This window comes from Bemisia tabaci, chromosome 8 (genome assembly GCF_918797505.1).
Source record: "Bemisia tabaci chromosome 8, PGI_BMITA_v3".
Lineage (NCBI taxonomy): Eukaryota > Metazoa > Arthropoda > Insecta > Hemiptera > Aleyrodidae > Bemisia > Bemisia tabaci.
Window position 1 is genome coordinate 29750103 of NC_092800.1, and position 21085 is coordinate 29771187.

Sequence of the window (21085 nt, forward strand, 5' to 3'; positions counted from 1 at the left end):
AGCATATTTTGGGATTCGTTCAGGTTGAAATTATTAATACCTTATTTTTTTTTGCAGAAACTGAACTTATTCCTCTTGTCTTCCAAGTCCCTCATTTGACGTAAGATTTTCAAGAGAAAATATGTAACAGAAGGCTTTAGCTCGTACCGTGACTGGTGCCTCAGTTTAGTCTCTTTCAGTGGCGAGGCGTAAATGATCGATTATCGATATTTCCCCATTTGAAGCTATGATAAAGAATCGATTATTAAGGAGTTTGTTGCAAACACCCTAACTATCGATATTTTTCCATACGTAAAAGATCAATCGATATATCACAAAGCATGCCGCGCCACCGCACAGTGGATCAAGTCAATTAGGGAAGTCGGACATGGAATTTTTTACTAAAATTGCAATTTTGATGTTTATTTCGTTACATTTAAAACTTTAAGAGGTGCTTTCAGAAGAAAATTTCATGAGGAAATCAATGGAATCACTTTTTGAAACTCAAATTTTTGTATTAATGGAGTTTTAAGTGTTTAAAATTTCCTCATTTTGTCCAAGTTTCCCCATTGACTCAATCCACCGTGCACCGGTCTCTTTGGCTCTTCATCCCCTCATAAATGGACGTATTTCTTTTAAACGGAACTAAGCGCCAAATTGAGTTCCTTCTGAGAATTTTAGAATCTCGGATAGCGCGTTCTGTCGAACGGAACTATAAGCGCCATGGAAAAACATTGCGGGTATACTGCCGTGCTAAGGATAAACGCCGTATGGACCTTCAGGAGTTGCCAAATTTCCTTTGATAAAACTTTAATTTTCTGGTATAATGAATGAATATTTTCGCTCCAATTTTTCAGATAATTTAGTTCTAAATTGTATCCAAATAGTCTGAAATTTTTGAGGGTAAATATTCATAACTTTCTTCTAAAATAAACATTTTATTGAGGGAAATTCGGCAACTCTCGAATGTTCATACGGCGTTCTTCCTTAGCACGGCAGTATAGGACGAAACGAGCATCGCGTTCCGCAACACCCGCCAATCCAAGCCCCCCTCTCCCTTCCTCTCCCGATGGCCCTCAGTTCCGTTTGATAGAAATACGTCCAAATAATCGATTAAAAATAAGTAAAAAAATATGTTAATCATTTTAAAGATTTTAACATTAATTCTATTTTTTTTTTTTTTTTTTTTTTTTTTTTTTTTTTCATTTTTCATTTTTCAGCGACAATCGGTGGTTTCATCGCCGGGAACATCCTTGCATGGTCCTCGCCGGCCGGGCCGAAGCTGATGGACGGTGAATACGGATTCCCGGTGACGGAAGATGACATGTCTTGGGTGGGCGGCATCATGGCCATCGGTGCCATCATCGGGTGCATCATCACTGGTCTCACTGTCGACGTCTTCGGCCGAAAGAATCTCATGTTGTTTTTGGTCGCGCCTACCACTATTGGATGGTGCGCCATAATCTGGGCTGAGTCCGTGAGTATCAATTCCATACCACTTTTACTATATTCTGCGACAATCGGCTTGGCATCAAGATGCTATTCCTTTTCTTCTCTGACCTTTTTCTTTCTCTGACCTTCTCTCTTTATCTATCTGCCCTTTCCCCCCCTCCCCCATATAACTAGATATCAGACCTCTCTACTTTTGGGGGAGGCGTTGCTCTTTAGTCTTACTTCTCTTTTCTCTTTTTCACTCTCAGACCTTTTATTTTTATTTCTGCCCTATTTTCTTTATCTGCCCTTTTTATCTATCAGTTTTATACTATTCAGACCTTCATTTCTAACTTTCAGACCTTTACTTTAATATTCTATGAAATGAATTACCTAAACTCTGCCCTTTCTTTTTATCTGTCAGCTCATCTTTTATCTTTTTATACTATTCAGACCTTTTTCACCTATCAGCCCTTTCTTTAATTTAATATGTAAATTTCAATTCTGCCCTTTTCTCAATGTATGCCCAGTTTTACCCCCGTTTATTACGTCTCTTACAGACAAAAGGTGTATATGTCTCAAGACGACCACCTTCTTTATTAGAATGTATTATAGGCCTTCGGGCCGGGGCTCTGTCTTCTCCGGTTCTCCAAGTTGTCCTTTTCTAATAAACTTCCCTCTTTTTTCTTTAAGGATTAAAAAAAAAAAAAAAAAATCAAGATGCTATGAAAAAGAGCAAGGCTAAACTCATAGAAAGTACCCTCCGCCCAATCAAGCTAAGATTATGCTCAGCCTACAGAACTGTTTCAAATAGTTGTCTTGATGTAATCTCTGGCTTCTCGCCAGTGCACCTGCAAATCGAAGAAAGAATGAGGAGATTTGGAAGATTGGAAAACTTTACATATAGGTCCGACATTATTCACCAATGGAGTGAATCATGGGTAGCAGCCCCTACCAGAGATGAGGGGTTCAAACACTTGATTTCAGACATATAAGAATGGCTCTTTCGCAATCGGAAATTAGAGACTGATTTCTTCATGACTCAGCTACTTACCGGCCATGGAAACTTTAAATTCTATCTCCACAGGTTCAAGCTCGCACCAAGTCCAAATTGTATATTCTGTAGTAGAGAAACCATAGATGATGCGCAACATACTTTCTTCGAATACGATCGCTTTATAAGACATAGACTCGAGATGTATTAATTAAAGGAGTAATTCATTAATTTAAATTAAAGGAGAATTACCTAACATACCACGATTTCTAGCGGGTGCTTTCAGCTTGAGAAGTTTGATTATAACGAATCGTTCTACACAATAATTTTGCACTTGTTGCTGATTTGGATAATGCCGAGAAACCCTTCATCTCTCAGAAAGTCAAGTAATTTTTAACGTTCCCTGAAGTTTGCGCAGTCAAAAATTCTGATTTGGTTCTGATCTGTTCTCAGGTGTTCATACTCTGCTGCGGTAGGTTTTTGCTCGGAGCAGCCTGCGGAAGTTTCTCGATTGTCTGTCCTATGTACACTGGTGAAATCGGAGAAAATTCGATTCGAGGTACATTAGGTACTTACTTCCAACTCCAAATTGTCATCGGAATCCTCTTCGTCTACCTTATTGGAAGTATTGTAAGTTGATATAATCATTTATCATTTTTATTGTGCCACTCTGATTACAGCTGACTCATTTTCTACTGGTGAATGCTCTGCAATTCCCAGCTAAATAAAGAAGGAGAGAATTAAATCATTGGTAAACAAGGCTAAAACATTAAAAACACTAAAAGGCAGGACGTTTCGAGCTGTTACCAGCTCATTTTCAGCTGCAAAAAATCACACACACCAAAAAAAACGAATCAAAAATGGAGTGGCGACCTGACCCCAGCCGTTATCACGTAACCACCAGCATTCAGTGTTAGTGTTCAGTGTCTTTTAGTGTTTTTAATGTTTTAACCTTGTTCTCCCATGTTTTAATTCCCTCCTTCTTTACTCGTATATTCGGGCTGTGTTTTTGTCCTTTATCGTTCTTAGCTAAAGTGAAGTAACATTTTATACCTTAATTTTCAAGCCATTTTAAAGGAAAGCTGCTTATAATGGGCGGAAACTATGCATGAGAAAAGAACCTGACTGTTAATCAAAGAGCCGTATGCAAAAACGACATTTTTCGCCCCCCCACTAAAACTTATTCAAACTTCGTCTATCAGTTACTAATACTGGAGCGCTTCTTTCCCCAAATTTTCAGACCCCCAAAAAATTTTGGGGGGGCGCTAGGGGGGGTGGAAGTCAAAACCTGGGACCCTCGATATCTTTCGAACGAAACAAGATATTGAGGCCCGGTTTGGACGAAAAATCGTCTAAAATTGCATACTTTAAGATTCTAAAGGTCAAAATCCCAAAATTAAATTTTTAACTTAACTTATGTGCTTTTTTTCAGTTTTTGAGGAAAAACAATTTCTTTTAAACGGATTAAACTGAAATTTCACATTTTTTGATTTGAACCAAAACCAGTTTTTTAAATTGTTCGTCTTTTTCCGCATCCAACGAGTGGTCGTATAAGCTGGGGAACCGAACGGTTCCGGAGTTACGATCGATTGAAGTTTCCGCTCAACGCGCGCCGACCGATTTTTGCGCGCAAAAAAGTCGGATTTGACTGTTATTAAATCAGATTTAATGTTCAAACTGAGCAAAATGCATTATTAGGGACTCTTGAGGGTCGCTGAGTCCAGAAATTACAGATACTTCCAAAAAATTCACGTTTTTAAAATTACAGCTCCGTACAGGACCACTGAGCGGCCGGTCGGCGCTCAGTGGGCCTCTAAAATAGCGCTACGGAGCTGTAATTTTAAAAACGTGAATTTTTTGGAAGTATCTGTAATTTCTGGACTCAGCGACCCTCAAGAGTCCCTAATAATGCATTTTGCTCAGTTTGAACATTAAATCTGATTTAATAACAGTCAAATCCGACTTTTTTGCGCGCAAAAATCGGTCGGCGCGCGTTGAGCGGAAACTTCAATCGATCATAACTCCGGAACCGTTCGGTTCCCCAGCTTATACGACCACTCGTTGGATGCGGAAAAAGACGAACAATTTAAAAAACTGGTTTTGGTTCAAATCAAAAAATGTGAAATTTCAGTTTAATCCGTTTAAAAGAAATTGTTTTTCCTCAAAAACTGAAAAAAAGCACATAAGTTAAGTTAAAAATTTAATTTTGGGATTTTGACCTTTAGAATCTTAAAGTATGCAATTTTAGACGATTTTTCGTCCAAACCGGGCCTCAATATCTTGTTTCGTTCGAAAGATATCGAGGGTCCCAGGTTTTGACTTCCACCCCCCCTAGCGCCCCCCCAAAATTTTTTGGGGGTCTGAAAATTTGGGGAAAGAAGCGCTCCAGTATTAGTAACTGATAGACGAAGTTTGAATAAGTTTTAGTGGGGGGGCGAAAAATGTCGTTTTTGCATACGGCTCTTTTGGAAAACAAATAATAATGATTGATTCCGAAATTGTTCGGAATATACGCTACTAAAATAAGTTCTGCTGTTATTATATTTACTACATTGGTACAAAAAGCAAGAAGCCAAGAAAACGCCTGGAGCGAACACTCTCTTGGGACAAAAGTGCACTCAACAAAGGCACCTACGTCAAAAGGTGTTTGAGAGAGAAAACAGTGCACTGACTTTACGCCCTAGTGATCTTCGAAACAAAATCGCACTTCAAGTGGCGCTCATACTGTGACGCAGCTATTTGCTCCAGGAGTTTTTTTGGAACGTTTCAATATCAAATGCTAAAGTGAGTGCTTCGAACGATGTACGCCTCCGATGAAGAGGTGCTCTTTGAACTGCGTCAATCTTGTTTGATAATCAACATGTTTTCGTTTATGCTTCCGCTCCTGGTCCGCTCGTATTCGAGAGAGAAAAAAACAATATCAATAGTCCATTTTTAAGAGAACCAAGTAACAAGTTAGAACATTAAACTATTTATGATTTCATAATGACTACCAAATGTTTGACCGAATTCCAGCGGATAGGAGAAATCAAAAATTTTTATTTCATAAATTATCATGAGTTACATTGGGTCATATTTGAATTCGTACATGTCAGAATTGAGTGGATCTTTTAGATCCTAAATCCGTAACTCGGACGAAAATCACATAAAGCGGATTTTGCGAGACTCCGGAAAACTAGGTAACTTCTGCCATTGCGAAATTATAATTACCTGTTCAATACCTCTCGCGTAATAAATACTATGAGAGTTTCTAAAGATAAAGTTAAGGCATGAGCAATTTTGTGAAATAATGATTTTTATGAATCATGTTCAAGCGACTGAAACTCAATTGTGTGTTTTCGAACTTAACCAGCAACATCCTTTCATTTTCTACTTTTGTTCAAAGGTTAAAGATAAATGTTCAATAAAATTTGATACTCCTTTTGCTGAAAAAATCGAAAAGAGCCCATGTTGACACCAGCATTTTACAACATATTAACCGTGTTTCAGAGCTCATCATCGCAAGGACATTATTATAACTTGTGTAGACTGATCATTTTGTTGACATACTAAAATTACCTTGAAACGTAATCAATATATTGTTAAAACATGTTTATAAATATTTTGGTGTCAGAAATCAACATGATCAGCTTGGAACTTTAAACTTAGAGTGCTGATTTTATCTCAAGTAATTTACACCTATAAAATAAAATTAACACAATGCAGATAATGAGAGATCCTTGCGGCATTATTTTTGTCATTCGTATATACTTTAACTATAGTGATCGCGGCGGTTCAACACTTACTTTCAACAAGTGCTTTTCGCATTTTAGTCACAGAGACACCTTGAACTTTAATCTCGTGCGATTGAGCACATTTTCCTGAAAGCTCTGCTCTCCTTGACCCAAATCATCGCTGAAATTTTGCGAATTTCCTCGATGAGTGAAGCATGTTTTACTTTCCGGGTTAATTCACTCTGTTCGACTTGCTCTAATTTTAGTGATTGGCCTCTTTTAAAAAGTTACAAAACAATGCGTCTCGTAGATAACATGAATACTCCAAACTTATGGCGTCTGAGCCGCTCCTTACTCAACACCGAAGAGTATAATTATAGGATAGTATTTTTTAGCTAATTTACTTAATTTTTTTAAACAAGCTCATCTGAAATAAACTCGCGCGCCTCAAAATCATACACCTATAGGGAGTCAAAAGTATATGCCTACTAATATGAGCGGAAAAGGTATAATAAGGGAAGGAAAACCAAGTTATGAAATAGGATATCAAACTTCGTGTTATATCTTTCTACGCGTGTATTTTTGTTTCACATGCTCATAAAATTCACCGAGTTCGTTATTTTTTCTTCTAGGAGCAAACCACTCCGATATCTGATTTTGAAATCCAGCCGCGTTTTACAAGAGTTACGAACTTACGACTGCGTTTCCGTTTCAAATCTGTCTATATAACATTTTGGACATCACAGCATAATAAAAACATAGTTCGTAGTTTTACAAAATATATTTTAGGCAATTCAATCTTTATACTCAGTCCTAGCTACACACATCCAAACGAGACTTCTTTTTGTCGTCCGTATCCGTATCCGAGCCAACGTACTTACAAACAATCCTGGAGCAACATAAAAGTGCCTTCAATTGTTAAAGATGCAATTTACTGTACGCAATACAGTGTGTTGCATTCGTGCGTAATCACTTTCAAGTTGAAGAAGCATTTCCCCAATGCGAACACTTTAGAGCAAAGTGACAATGCCCTAACAACAAATTGAACGCTGATTGTGAGATTCACCCATTGACTCTTACTAAGCTTTTATCCAGAATGTGAAGGAAACTGAAAACTTAGTCACTCCTACATAAAGGAAGTACTGACTGTCGATAGGACTGTGCTCAAGAAAAAGTCCATCCAGTGTTCTGCCTTTCCCATAACATTTTGGGAGCCAACTTGACCGAAAAACCCAATTTTTAGGAGTCATATACTAATTTTTAGGAGCCAAATTAAATTTTTGCATACGGGCCATGGCGATGCCGCGAACGGTGCGTATAGAGAGCGCTTCATCGCAACCGCTGCTTCCCGATTGCGAGTTCAATCTTTTAAAATTTTTAGGCGCCACAATGGCCCGGCCCCTCCCCCAATTTTTAGGCGCCAAGGCCCGGTTTTTAGGCGCATTTGGCGCATGGCGCCCGAAGAGGGCAGAACAATGACTTCGTCCAGAAATTAAATTAATATTTTAGGCGATGGAAGTAAAAACCTATACAATTAACAATTGTGATTTCAGCTGAATACTTTCTGGATGTCCATCACCTGCGCCGTTATTCCTCTAGTGTACGCCGGTCTCATGGGACTCATGCCAGAATCTCCCACTTTCCACTTTAAAAAAGGTGAGGTGGAAAACGCTAAAATGTCCCTACAGTGGTTCCGTGGTCCAGAGTACGATATTAACGGTGAAATCAAGGAGATGTTGGACATCATCGACAGGGTAAGAAAAACTCTTTTAACGGTTGTAGTAACTTTGACCAAGTTAAGACTTTGCAGGTTTATGAACTTTGATTAATTTATTTCATAAATGGGAGCTGCTAAGTTAACTGCGCACGATAAAATCGCGAGTTCCTAAATTGAACAATCATTAAGGAATTACGACAGAACTTATTAACATGCTGTCACAGTTTGTGCGTTAAATACATAGCGACGGTGTAAGTCGGCAATCACATAACTCGGTTTGCGACGTCGCAGACCTCCTGTCATACTTCATTTTTTTAACAGAAAACCACTCAACGGCAATTCTTTAAAACTACCGTGATTTTTCTTGTGTAACCGAGAAAAATTCTGCAAAACTTCAAGGAATGATATCAGTTTGTTCTCCTTTAAAAAAATCATAGAGGCGGAGATTTTCAGACACCACAAACGAGTTATGTGATTGCCGACTTACATCGTCGATATATTAAGGTGGGAAACACCATGTTACACTGGCACAGCTTAATAAAAGAGTCTAATAAAAAAAGAAAAATGGTCACAAGTGGTTGGCGCTAAGGCTTTATCTCGTGAGCGGTCACGAAGTGGACACAATTAAACGTCAAGGATATCTTTTTGCTTAGCTCGCGCCAAAATTTCAGTTTTGAATGAAATCTTACAACATAGGGACAACTGCAAGCTGTTCAAAGCCTTGAATTCTGATCGTTTTTACATCCGTGGACACATAAGTTCCCTCATCTGTATATAAGAAATATGACCTTTGGCCAAAGTATCACAAGTGCCATGCGACGTTTCAAAATTTCGGCCGCCATTCTATTTTCTACCGAGAAATTTTTGGTTGCATCGTTGTGAAAATTTCACTGAATTTTATCGGCAGAGCAGTGACAATTCAGTGAAATTTTCGGTCAGATTCGTTGAAAAAATTTTCTGTAAAAAAATAAAATGCCGGTGGAAATTTTGAAACGTCGCATGGCGCTTGTGATACTTTGGCCGGAAGTTGACGATATTACGTTACATTTAATTGGATTGCATTTTGCAAAAAGGAACCACTAGCATTGCAATGTTGCTAAGATTGTGCAACTTCTTTTGTCTTGGAGGAAAAACCCGATTATCCATTAATAGTTTCTATTTTACTCGCTAAAAACTGTAAATTTAAGACAAAAATTACCATCCAAATTTCATAGTTTTTCACGATTTCCGCAATTTTATTGCAAAAGATGAAGTTGCACAATCTTAGCATCATTGCAATGCTAGTGGTTCCTTTTTGCAAAATGCAATCCAATTAGACGCAATGTTGTGAGAAAAAAATAGACAGAGAAGACTAACCATCATCCTTTCTCCATCGCGCAATGTGCGCTGAATCTCAGAGTGTATGCGATCTTTCTCACGTCGTATACATTGACTGAGGACCTCTCCTCCTTGTAACCCTTGAAAAACGCTCTAATATCAAGGAGATCCAATCCGAAAACCACTCATTTTTTCGCGGCTAGACATCAGCAATTCATCGCTTTTGACTTTTCTGCGCAGGATGAAAGAGAAAAGGTCCCACTCGCAATCGCCATCAGATCAAAAGCTGCCAAGAAAGGGTTCGTGATTGGACTGGGTATCATGTTCTTCCAACAGTTCTCCGGAATCAACGCTGTCATCTTCTACACGACACAAATATTCCAAGTAAGTCCTTTTTTGATCAAACGGGACGCAGGAAGTGCAAGGATTCGGATTGTCAACTCGAGCGGAAATTCCTGAAAAGACATAGACGTGGTCGTCCTTAGTAACATTTTAGTCGCAGAGGTTGGCAACTGAGGTTGAAGGCTACGTATCCGTCACGATTCTGAGCCGGAAACAATGGAAATCGCTACCGTTTCGTGTCAACCCCGTCATAAATTCCACTTCCCTCTCGTGCCAATGATGACGTCTTGGTTTGATGATTGTCCCTCATGTTGCCAGTGCTTTTTATGTCCCTTTGATTCATCTATTCGGAACTTTTAAAGTCAGTCAAGATTTACCCCGGGCCGAGATGAACCAATGTATTCATAAGAGGAGTATATCTATCGTCTGATGAGCTCAGAGATATATGGACTACATTTTGCAATTTGGAACTATACATTCTAGCCCGGTTTAAAAACGACGTATGTGCCATTAGTTTCCCTATGCACATAAGTGTTTTTTCAGATGAGTTAGAATTTATAGCTCCAAATTGCAAAATGCAGTCCATATAAATTACATTTGAGGGGCTGGGAGGACAAGGCTGCCGTGCTACAGAAGAACGCCGTAGGAGCCTTCAGACGGTGTCAAGTTTCCTCCAATAAAAATCAAAATTACTGGGGAAATAGTGAATATTATTTTCTCAAATTTTCAGAGATTTTTATAAACAATTTAATCTAAAATATCTAAAAATTTCGAGGAAAAATATGCATACATTTTCTGAAAAATATTGGTTCAATCAAGAGAAATTTGGCAACTCTCGAGTGTTCGTACGGCGTTTTTCCTTAGCACGGCAGAAGGCGCGTAAGTGCAGTTTTTGCTATTCCGAGAAAACCATGTTTGAAATTTCGAAATTAGATGGATCCCAACGGCAGAACGAAAGTTCAAACTGCCGTCTGATGCTTAAAAATTAGAATTTCACACTTCTTTTTGGCGCATTATGCAGTTAACACTCGATATTCACATTTAAAATTGTAGATTTTTTGCCAAGACTTGGAATCTGGGCCATGAAAAGGGGATGAAAATGAGAGTTTTGAACTATTTTCATTTTCTGTCTCTGGATCACTCTGCTGCAAACACATCCTTTTCCATTCCAATAAGATTCAATTATCATTGTACTCAATTCTTTAAACTACAAACTTGACTCACCCTTTTCTCCTGTAGACGCTCATGATTTACTCTTTATTTCCTTTCTCAATTAAGTAAATTATACCACACCACAATAAAATAATACCGCACCACTCGTATACATATGATATAAAATATGGATAGAGATCTCTCAAGGGTGAGACACTTGACTCGGAAACTGGGGGTTGCAGATGGGAGATGACCAAGAGACGGATAAGATCCAACCTTTTATCCAAAATATGACGTCACTAAGGAGTGTGGTGGGTGAACACGCATGAAAGGAAATATCAGGCGGTAATGATTTATCTTTACTGATATGTGATGAAGAAGCGAGATAACTTCCGAAAATGAACAAGAAACTGAATTTTGTCTAGGTTTTGAATGAAACGAGAGATGTAAATAGGATGTGAATCAGTGAATGAATGCATTTTGTATTTAATCAAAGATTTTCTGGTAACCAAGACTGAGATTTGGAGCAATTAACTTTGCCAATGATTTTTGGCGCACCGCCAACTACAATACACAGTAAAACTAAAAATATTAATAAGATAATATCAAAATAGCGTCTACAATTCGACGACAATATTTTGAGGTTGATCTGATGCTAAATTCCAGATTATTAACAACAATTTTTAAGATCCCTCAAAAATTCATTTAAACGTTGTCGACAATATTTTAATTATAGTTCTGTTCCGGGTCCATCAGTTTCTTTACCGGACTAACAGGCTCAAATATTGTTGACCTCTTGTTTACTTTCCCCCCATATTTGTACATCCCGCCCATTAATTCGCTAAGAACGCCTCAACACATAAAACAATAAAAGAGCCATGGCAACTGAGCATCTGGCGAAAGCATACCTTTGCGTAGCAATAGGGACAAAAAATAAAATGGAGAAGGTAATAAGGTACTAATATCCATCGGAAAGAGGAAAAACTGGGCTCAGTTGAACTTATTTAAATCAAAAGAACCTAACTCCGTCGTAATAAGGGCCCTGTCTTGCATACATTCTCATGGACCTTAGGGCCTAATTTGCGATGAAGACAGTTCCTTCTTATTTTAAATAGGTCCAATTAAAGGCGAAGGAGCTGGAGATGATTCTTGATTCTTGAAGTTAATCGCACGGCGTTTTAATTACCTCACAATGATTTTAAACACTGGAGGAGACGAGATAAAAGAGGTAAACAGGGGCTGAGGGTGAAAAACAGGAGCGAGGGGGAATGGAGTCCCTCTTTTTCAACGAGGGTCGGTGACAAAATTAGTATTCACGCCCCCCGGCTTTAAATTCATCTCGAGCACGCCCTCGATTTTGTCTCCTTTTCCTGTAAACTTACACTAACCTCGAAACTTCACGAAGTCACCGACCTCTGCTCTAATTACCGGCGGGGCGTGTGAAACGTATATATTAATTCATCGACAACCTCTCATTGCGCGAAAACCGATTCAGATTCCAAAGATTACCGATGCGGCTCTATTTAAAATTTTTGACGTCTATTTTCAACATTGAGTGACGAAAAATTTTGGCTGTTCAATCTTCCAAGCCGAGCTATGCTTGCGGCTCAGCCCATTTTTAGTCAGATTTATTGACACATTCAGAAATAAGACTATGACTCTAAACGTTTGGTTCTCCTCCTCTCTGTTTTGTAATTTTCCGACAACACTAATCAGGGAAAAACTTTTTAATACTTTCGGCCCTAAATGGTAATTTATGAGACCTCATGTGGATGTCGAACACCCTCACTTTTTTTCTCAGCCCCTGATCTGCCGCTCTGATCATCACGTGTGTTCAATGAGTCCTTCTTTGTCTCGTGTAAGGAACTCGGCAGTTGATTCGCCTGCATTTGACAGTATAGGCAAAATGATTACCCAGGAGTCAAAATAGTGGTATCTGTAAGAGTTCTTGTAACTTGGGTATTTGCAAATTATGCTTTATAATTTAATCAACTGCGGGCTGATTATTGAAATTGATAGACAAAACTATAGACAAAGAAGATACAGAGGGTATAGAGCGATCCTTTTGGCTGATATGGGTGGTTGTTATAGACCAAGGGGGAAACTGATGGACTAATTATAAGGTCTCTTGTGGGTTGCCGTTAGTTATTCTATTCGCTGCCTCCTTTGTCCATTGGATCCACCCGCTTCCACCGATAGGATCGTTCCATACTTCTTATGTCTTCTTTGTCTATAGCTTTGTCTATCAATTTCAATGATCAGCCCGAAGAGGTCCATCTATTTTTGCTAAACGCTGTCCATAAATCTAAACTCGTTTCATACATACACACATATGAGTCGCTTTTATAGCGCTCTCTGGCGCTCTGCGATGTCTAATCGCCACAAAACTCGGTCCTCCCACAATCCATTAGGGAGTTGACACTCCCTCATCTCATTCAAAACCCCGTGTCGCCACACTCTCACTGAGCGCCACCTTCGTCTCCTCCCAGGAGGAACCAAATCAAGCATCTTTTTCGACAGCCTCTCTTCCGTCATCCTATTAACATGACCGTACCAGAGTACCTATACAGGGAGAGTATGGACATGTCGAAAATTCTGAGGTTGTAGGTGATGGAGCTCTTAGACCGCAAAAGGGTAGGCAATCTATGAATTCAAATTATCCAGAGTGATTTATAATCACAATTGTTGGGAACTGTCGTTGGTAAAGCACGCATTTAACTTGGTTTTTGCATGAACTTACTCATTTTTGCGGAAGAATGCTTACTTATGAATTTTCTTGTCAATTTTCGTTTGATATTGGAGTCTAAAGATTGACAGAGACATTTTTCGTTTTCAAAGGTTACCTACCCTTTTGGGCCCTAAGAGCTACATATTTCGAGCTGTCCATACTCTCCCTATGTAGGTATTCTATACCAGACTAGCTGTTTGGTCATGACGTCGAACACGTAGAGTACCTATATTGAGAGAGTATGGCCACTGGTGTTACCACCTCTGATTAGCTCAGCCATCTTAGGCTGAATGGAGCCCTTAGGACCCAAAAATGGCGGACGCTATAAATTAATGTAATGCAAAATGACTCAAAATGTAGTTTTCTTTGCTTATCGTAACGAGAAATTTACCCAAATGCACTATTGCGACTTATTTACACATTTTTAAGGCTAATGGTGTGCAATTTTTGAGAAAAATTATCTTGGATGTAGTAAAGTTGGCAGCAAGTGCGGTTGGTGATAACCGTCAATAGTTGGCAATGACCCCCCTCCCATCCACAAAAACCAAAACAAAGCACCGCCATTTTTGGGTCCTAAGCCTCTCCATGGGGCCCAGTGGCCACACTCTCTCAATATAGGTACTCTACGAACACGATGTCATCTTCGACTTCCCAACACGTTTCAACAAAGTCTTAATGTGTACTTTTTTGGTTTGCAGAGTGCCGGCAGCACGATCCCGCCAGACCTATGCACGATCATGACTGGTGTGGTCTCGGTGATCTCCTGCTACATCGCGACGGTGATCGTGGACAAGCTCGGGCGGCGCCTGCTCCTCCTCACGTCGGGCACGGTGATGGCCCTCTGCTGCGGCGTTCTCGGCGGCTACTTCTACATGCTCAAGCACAACATGGACGTCTCCAACATCGGCTGGCTCCCCATCGCCTGCGTCTGCGGCTTCAACATCGCCTTCTCGCTCGGCTTCGGGCCCATCCCGTGGATGTTGGTCGGCGAGATCTTCTCGTCTCAAATCAAGGGTGAGTGTCGCGTACCGGGGTTGTGGAATATATACGGACCGCGTTAAACAGAAAGGAACCAAGGCACATCAGCCATTGCCGAATTTAATTGGGCAATTTAATTTTTTACATGAAAACGGTTGCGCAGATTTTCGTGCAAATTTCAGTGAAAATTCTCCATGGTACGAAGCAAATTTCTTAAAATTTTCAAAGAAATCCGAACAAACGTTCTCTCGTAAAAAATTTAATTGCCCGGTTAAACTTGGCAATAGCTGATGTAGCTTGGTTCCTTTCTGTTAAACTCGGTCCAAATAAGGGTAACGCGGATGACTGTGACTCTATCGAACTACTAAAAACACGGTTGACGGGGGAACAATATTTTATTCCGAAAAAGACACGCAAGTACGCAAGTCCTGACTAACAGGTGCCATATAAATAGAGGAAGAATCCAACGTGGCGTTTGTACAGGATAGACAACAGAATTGACAAATTACTCTAAACATCATATACTACAGTAAGTAGCTTATGGACGTGAGAATTTTACGATTTTAGGTATCTTTGAGAACAGTGATCATGCGAGAACGAAAAATATCTTCAATCTTTGATAGGGACAGGATATATAAAATATTTTAAAAACTCTCAAACTCTGAGCCCTCGTAATTACGAGACATTCTTGCTGCCCGGTCCTGGTTCAAAGGTTAGCGAGGGCAAAAGAGCAAAGGCTCCTAGATACTCAGAACTGGCCTCTGATCCCGAAATGAAAGAAGCTCCCATAAAGCTTGTATTTAGACTTTCAGAGCTGTAGCGTTTTAGTAATTTTTTGCGTCCTTCCATGATGTCAGACCTGAGCCATGTTTTTCAGTGGAAAAATAATTTTACAGAACACAGTTGGTGCCCGAAATGGGCCTTTAAAATGACGCTGAATTCCGATAATGCGTGCGTACCTCCAATCGTGAAGTTGCCACAATGACCAATCATTACATGCTAATATCTCAATTTTGTGTATTCACCCCCCTATGGCATGAATTAATTTTGGATCTCACATTCTGAGGGACACTATTCTATTTTTTAGTTTGCTCAGGTAGCATAAGGTACCGATTTTTTTTTTCAAAATTTAAAATTTTTTGGAGTCTGTCATTCAGGAGAAGGAAAAAAAATAATGACAATTTGCAAAATCATGCAACAGAGAAAAGATTCAATTTTAAAAACCATAAAAACATTGTTACGAATTCGTAACGCTTTGTCATAGAGATAGGGATAGGTACTCTGCCGTGCTAAGGAAGAACGCTGTATGAACCTTCAGGCGTTGTCAAATTTGTTTTGGTAAATCACGAATTTTTTAGAAAATCGGTGCATATTTTTCTTCCAATTATTCAGAGAATTTAGTTCTTTTGATCTAAATATTCTGAAGTTCTCGAGGCTAAATATTCATAACTTCCTTCAAAAATAAACATTTTATCGATGGAAATTTGGCAACTCTCGAATGTTCATACGGCGTTCTTCCTTAGCACGGCAGAGTACTAAAGGTCATTTTCCCCCAAGAAAGTCATTTTACGACTTTTGATGGTCAAAAGAATCGCGGCTCCGAGACAGTGGCGTGGCGTGCTTTGCGATATATCGAATGATCTGCCGTTTAAACCAATGAAAAAGGATCGATAAACAGGGTGTTCGCAGCGAACACCTTAATAATCGATTCTTTACCATAAGTTTAAATTACATATCAATCGATATATCGCAATTCACGCCACGCCACTGCTCGGAGAATTTCCAAAAGTTAACTATTTCCTTTATCTTTTTCCAGGCACTGCCTCATCGATCGCATGTCTGTTCAACTGGGCGTGCGTGTTCATGGTGACGAAGTTCTTCTCGGTGATAGCCGAGATGTTCGGCTCCTACTCCACCTTCTGGTTCTTCACGGCCATGCTGGTGACGGCCATCGCCTTCACCTTCTTCGTCGTGCCGGAGACGAAGGGCAAGTCCTTCGAGCAGATCCAAAGCGAGCTGTCCGGCGAGAACGAGAGCCAGAGCGAGGCCTCCACCGTCAGCGCCTACCCCTCCAAGGACCTCAAATACTAGCGCCGCTCTCTCCTCGTTCTTTGAATTTTTTATGGAAAATAATAATGATAATTTTGTTGCCATCGCCTGTGAAGAACAAGTTCCCGGTCGCCTTTGAATGCTCCAGTTGCCTTAGTCGTAGAATCGTGTTTTAATGGCAGAATCCACTGAAAAAAAAAACTCGGTGTATTTACCAAGAAAAGGGTCAAATTACCAAGAATTCAGGGTTCCATTGGATCCCAGTTTTTTCTTGGTAAAATTACCGTTTATGGAATTGGTAATTTTACCGAGAAATCTTGGTAAAATTATCGACTTTCTCGGTAATTTTACTGGACCCCGGTAAAAACACCAATATTTTCTATCGACTGTGGTAGAATTACCGAGATAAAATGGCAAAGTTATCGGGAATTGATTACCAATAAAAGTGATATTCTTACCTGAAAAAAAAACCAGTAAAAATACCGGTTTTTAGGTAAGCTTACCGGTCTGTCATGGTAAAATTACCAATAATTGGTAAAAAAAAGTGAGATGGTAAAGGTACCAACGGACCTTGGTAAAAACGCCGAGAATTTTTTTTCAGTGTACTAATGGAAAAAAGTGTTGGAGGTTATCTCCGAAAATTGTGTTGCTACCCCAGTTCGTTGGGTGATATGGACATTTCTGATTAATGCTGGTAGTATCACAACTGAAGTTGGGGTGGTATCGAAACATTTGGGTTCGTAACCTAATTGATTGGGGTATGCTACCACGATTCTGCCGTGCTAAGGAAGAACGTCGTATGAGCCGCCAGACGTTGCTAAGTTTCCTCCTATAAAAACCGAATTTCCTGGAAAAATTGCGAATGTTATTTTCCGAAATTTTCAGACAATTTTCTACGTGATTTAATCCAAAATATCTGAAAATTTCAAAGAAAAATACTTCTGAATGTTGTCAAAATCCAAATTACATGTTTTATCAAGGGAAATTTGGCAACTGTCGGAAGTTCTTACGGCGTTCTTCCTTAGCACGGCAGAATTGATTAGGGCACTACAACAATTGATTAGGGTACTGTCACAATTGATTAGGGTACTACCACAATTGATTGGAAATGTCCAGTTGGGACCTAACCCCTGTCTTTCTTTTTCCGTACTATACGCACACTGAAGCCTACTTGACAGCGTGCTCTGTTATTACGACTAACCATCACCGTCCCTTATACTTCCAATGCCCCTCAGGGAGTTGGCACCCCCTTATTTCTTGCAAAACCACCAGTCGTGTCGTCCCTTCATGTGTGCGAGGTGAAACTTCAGATGAGCTTCCTTTGTGCTGTCTTTGTGCTTGATGATTTTCCTCTCCAATTTCGAGATTGCTGCTACCCGCTGGACTATCCTGGGAGAGATTTTCTTTGACAGCGCGAAAACAGAAACTTGGTGTTCGGGACAGATCATGCCTCGAATTCAAGTTTCAGTATTCAAAATGCAATTCGATGACTAGCGCAACTGACTTATCGGAGACATTTATAGTTTCAAAAGTGGACGCATCTCCCACGGAGAATAGATAAATAAATAAATAATATAAAAAAGGGTCACACCCGAGATTTTATATCTTCTTGCAAATGTCATACGGAATTTGCTTAATTAAATCGGTAAACCCACTTTTGAAACTATTTACCTGTCAGTTAATGGTTTGATATCAAGCACACTATGTTATGCATAAGGTCCATACGTTGAGACAACGTTCTGGTGATAAAATAACAGAAAATTCTAATTTCAATCGTGCATTCTGGTAGTATTAAGTTGTATTTTTGTATCAAATTATTCCTTGGGTGAACCCATTTTTGCCAAAATCCTGACCTTATGAAACCTCAAAATTCAAGTCCTGAGCTAAATCCGTCAATGAGTTTTTATTAACGAAATTTATTATTTTCATTGATTAATGCTTTAAATAATCACATTTTTATGCGGACGGTTTAGTAGGAAAATATGATTTTTTTACGGATTTTTGATTAAAAAAAGTTGAGGTTCTGTAATGTACCTAAAAATAAGAAATTTTATTAAAACTTAAAATATGGTGAATTTATATTTGCCTACTGGCGTTCGACTGTGATTATTCAAACCGATTATTACGCATATACCCTCTGTGGCAAGTAATCCCGTGCTATGGCATTGTTTATTTCAAAATGATTTTTTACTTATTAATGTTAATTTAATTTATATTTAAATTAAATTTTTTAACCCCGTGTGATAACTGGTTCCGATCATCGAATCGTTAAATTATTGATTTTAAGATAATCAACATTAAAATTTGACTGTATGATATGACGAAAAAGTAATTGAGACCTCATTGTTCAACATTTCGTCATTTGTTACGGACAAAATTTTATAGCCAAGGCGTCATTAAGATGTCAGCATAATCTTCATACTTTCATCATTCCATATTTTTCTTACTTAGTAAAAAAAAAAAAAAATCAATAAATAAACGAAAGAAAGGCTCATTGCGTACCTAAGCAATTGTCATCCAAAAAACATGAATGTGTTATATTTGATAGTATGGGTTAAAAATGTTAGATGATAAAGCGTGGAAGAAAACAAAGAAGTTTAGCTATCTGAATTTTCCCCGAAAAACCCCTCGATAATATTCTACGTTCTGCGCTTAACCAATTTTATCCGCAGGTAAGTTATCTCCATTTTTACCCTTTTCTCTCTCGATACTCTGTCACACTGAGTGAGCAACTATTGGAACAGTGATAAACTTCGCAGATAGCTGTCAATTTATCGAGCCTATGCTCCTATAACTGCTTGTTCTCGTTCAAGTTGACACTTGAGAAACATTTCAATGCCTGGGCACCAATAAGAAAATAAGAGAGAATCTGCCTCAAAATGGAAGAATACGAACAGAACGACTTATTCGAGCACCACTTCAAAGATAATCAACAACGATTATAGGTGCCATTCAAACCCGTATTCAAATACGTGTTTTCCTAATCCATTTATTAATATTGACGTAGAGATAGACACACAGATCGCAATTTTCCACACAGATCAGCTAAGCATGCACGAGTTCAGACCTCTCAAAAGATGAGATAATAGCGATGCACTAAATAAAATGCATCTAGGTTCTCGACATTTTTTTAAAATAAAGATAATGATTGTGGGAAGAATCGTATGAAACAGAGATCCGCATTTGGAATCATGTCTGAGGGTAAAAATCTCGAGGAAAGAATTGGGTGACATTGCAGAATTGACTACTTTCCCTTCAATCATACTTCACTTTCTACACAACCCCCCCCCCCCCCTCCATACCCCCTCCCTCCCCAGTTCTCGAGTACGAGTCGTATATTATTTCTCAAAGACAATGATAGAAACGTCTTTCGTTTAGACGCTGATTGCATTTTTTTCTCGGTGTTCCAAAGTTTTTTTTTTTTTTTTTTTTTTTTTTTTTTTTTTTTTTTTTTTTTTTTTTTTTTTTACCACGAGCGTTGTCAGTTTCTGTCGTTTCATCGTTCATCGTTTGATGAAAAAAATATATTTTTGTGCTCCTCTGAGCTAGAGCGATGTTGTATTTGTATGTGAATAAAGTGCATTTATTTTCTTAAATTTTCCCATTTGAGGCAGTAATCAAGAAAATATATTTTTCCGGCCTTCCAATGAAAATAGACCAGCGATTAAAAGCCATCCAACTCTTACTGTTATTTTCAATTTTGTATTTTTTACCATTTATATTGCCTGCAGTTGAATTACACAAAAGTCCGTGTGTTTTTAACCAAGCACCTTCCAGAGTCTAATTTTTACCTCGCATCCATTATTGGATTCGTACTCTCAAATGGGTTAGTTTCTAAGTATAGTTTTGTAAATGATTCTTTAAAAAAGAATGTAAATAGATAATTATTTTTTACTTAATTAAATTTATTTATTTATTCTGTGACATTAAGTTTAATATACAAATAAAGGAGCTATTTTCAGATTTTGTCTTGCGATGATCTGAAGTGGTTTTTATTTTTTATTTGAAGTGCTTACCAATTTGGTGCTAAATTCATTTACTTTATAAGGTTTCTCTTCTGTTCACGTACGTGGAATGTCAACAACTAATGGGAAAAAATAAAGCATTTCTATTTCTCATTTTTACTGAGCCTTTAAATTTTGAGTTTTTTAGTATCATTTCATTCATAACCAGCGTATGGTAAAACAGCCAAAAACTTGTGGCGATTTTTGGAAATTGTTAAGAATTTACAGCTCATAGTGACGTTTCGTTAAAATATTTCATAGAGAATGAAATATTTTTACTCTTTGACAGCCACTCAAAAGTTCAATTGTTTTCCGAGATTTTTGGTGAGGGTTCCTTTTAAAGACAGATACCTACCAATTTTCGATAGTTTCGAAGGTGCCAAGATAGCACGAACTGATAATAATCAGTTCAATAGCGGCACATATTCAAATAATGTATTTTGTCTTATCTCGGAAAAACCACGACAGATTTTAAAGTGTTCATATTTGTTTACTCATTCAAAATAGGCAGTGAAAAAGTTTGCAACGTCGCAAATTGAGGTATGGACGTTTTTTATCTCACTTTTGGTGATGAGAAAATGTGTAACTGCGCACGCGTTAGGGTGTAATCTCAACGGCAATCGTGATCTTCCGCCATCAAGTCGAGGCAATACTCTTGAAGGCACTCTGAGCAACTATACC

General features: G+C 38.6%; 1 protein-coding gene and 1 long non-coding RNA gene across 8 annotated transcripts in view; one reads left to right on the forward strand and one right to left on the reverse strand.

Annotated features, from left to right (window-relative positions):
* Nucleotides 1-17313, forward strand: part of LOC109033933 (facilitated trehalose transporter Tret1-2 homolog) — a 95269-nt gene extending 77956 nt beyond the window's left edge. For all 5 annotated transcript variants that reach the window (XM_019046791.2, XM_019046794.2, XM_019046795.2 and 2 more), the window contains exons 3-8: nt 1200-1456; nt 2858-3034; nt 7671-7871; nt 9392-9535; nt 14072-14387; nt 16168-17313. In XM_019046791.2, the coding sequence (XP_018902336.2) occupies nt 1200-1456; nt 2858-3034; nt 7671-7871; nt 9392-9535; nt 14072-14387; nt 16168-16442 (1370 nt within the window). In that variant the 3' untranslated portion in view covers nt 16443-17313. The remainder of the gene's footprint in view (nt 1-1199; nt 1457-2857; nt 3035-7670; nt 7872-9391; nt 9536-14071; nt 14388-16167) is intronic.
* On the reverse strand, nt 1453-12961 carry LOC109033934 (uncharacterized). 3 transcript variants are annotated; one of them, XR_011900427.1, is made up of 3 exons: nt 10718-12960; nt 9191-9606; nt 1453-2261 (listed from the first exon to the last, which is right to left on the reverse strand). It is a non-coding gene; the product is annotated as an uncharacterized lncRNA (long non-coding RNA). The 3 variants fall into 3 exon arrangements; XR_011900426.1 differs by lacking the exon at nt 1453-2261 and adding an exon at nt 6657-7148 and having other exon boundaries at nt 10718-12961; XR_011900425.1 differs by lacking the exon at nt 1453-2261 and adding an exon at nt 6657-7006 and having other exon boundaries at nt 10718-12958.
* Nucleotides 17314-21085: the final 3772 nt, after the last annotated feature.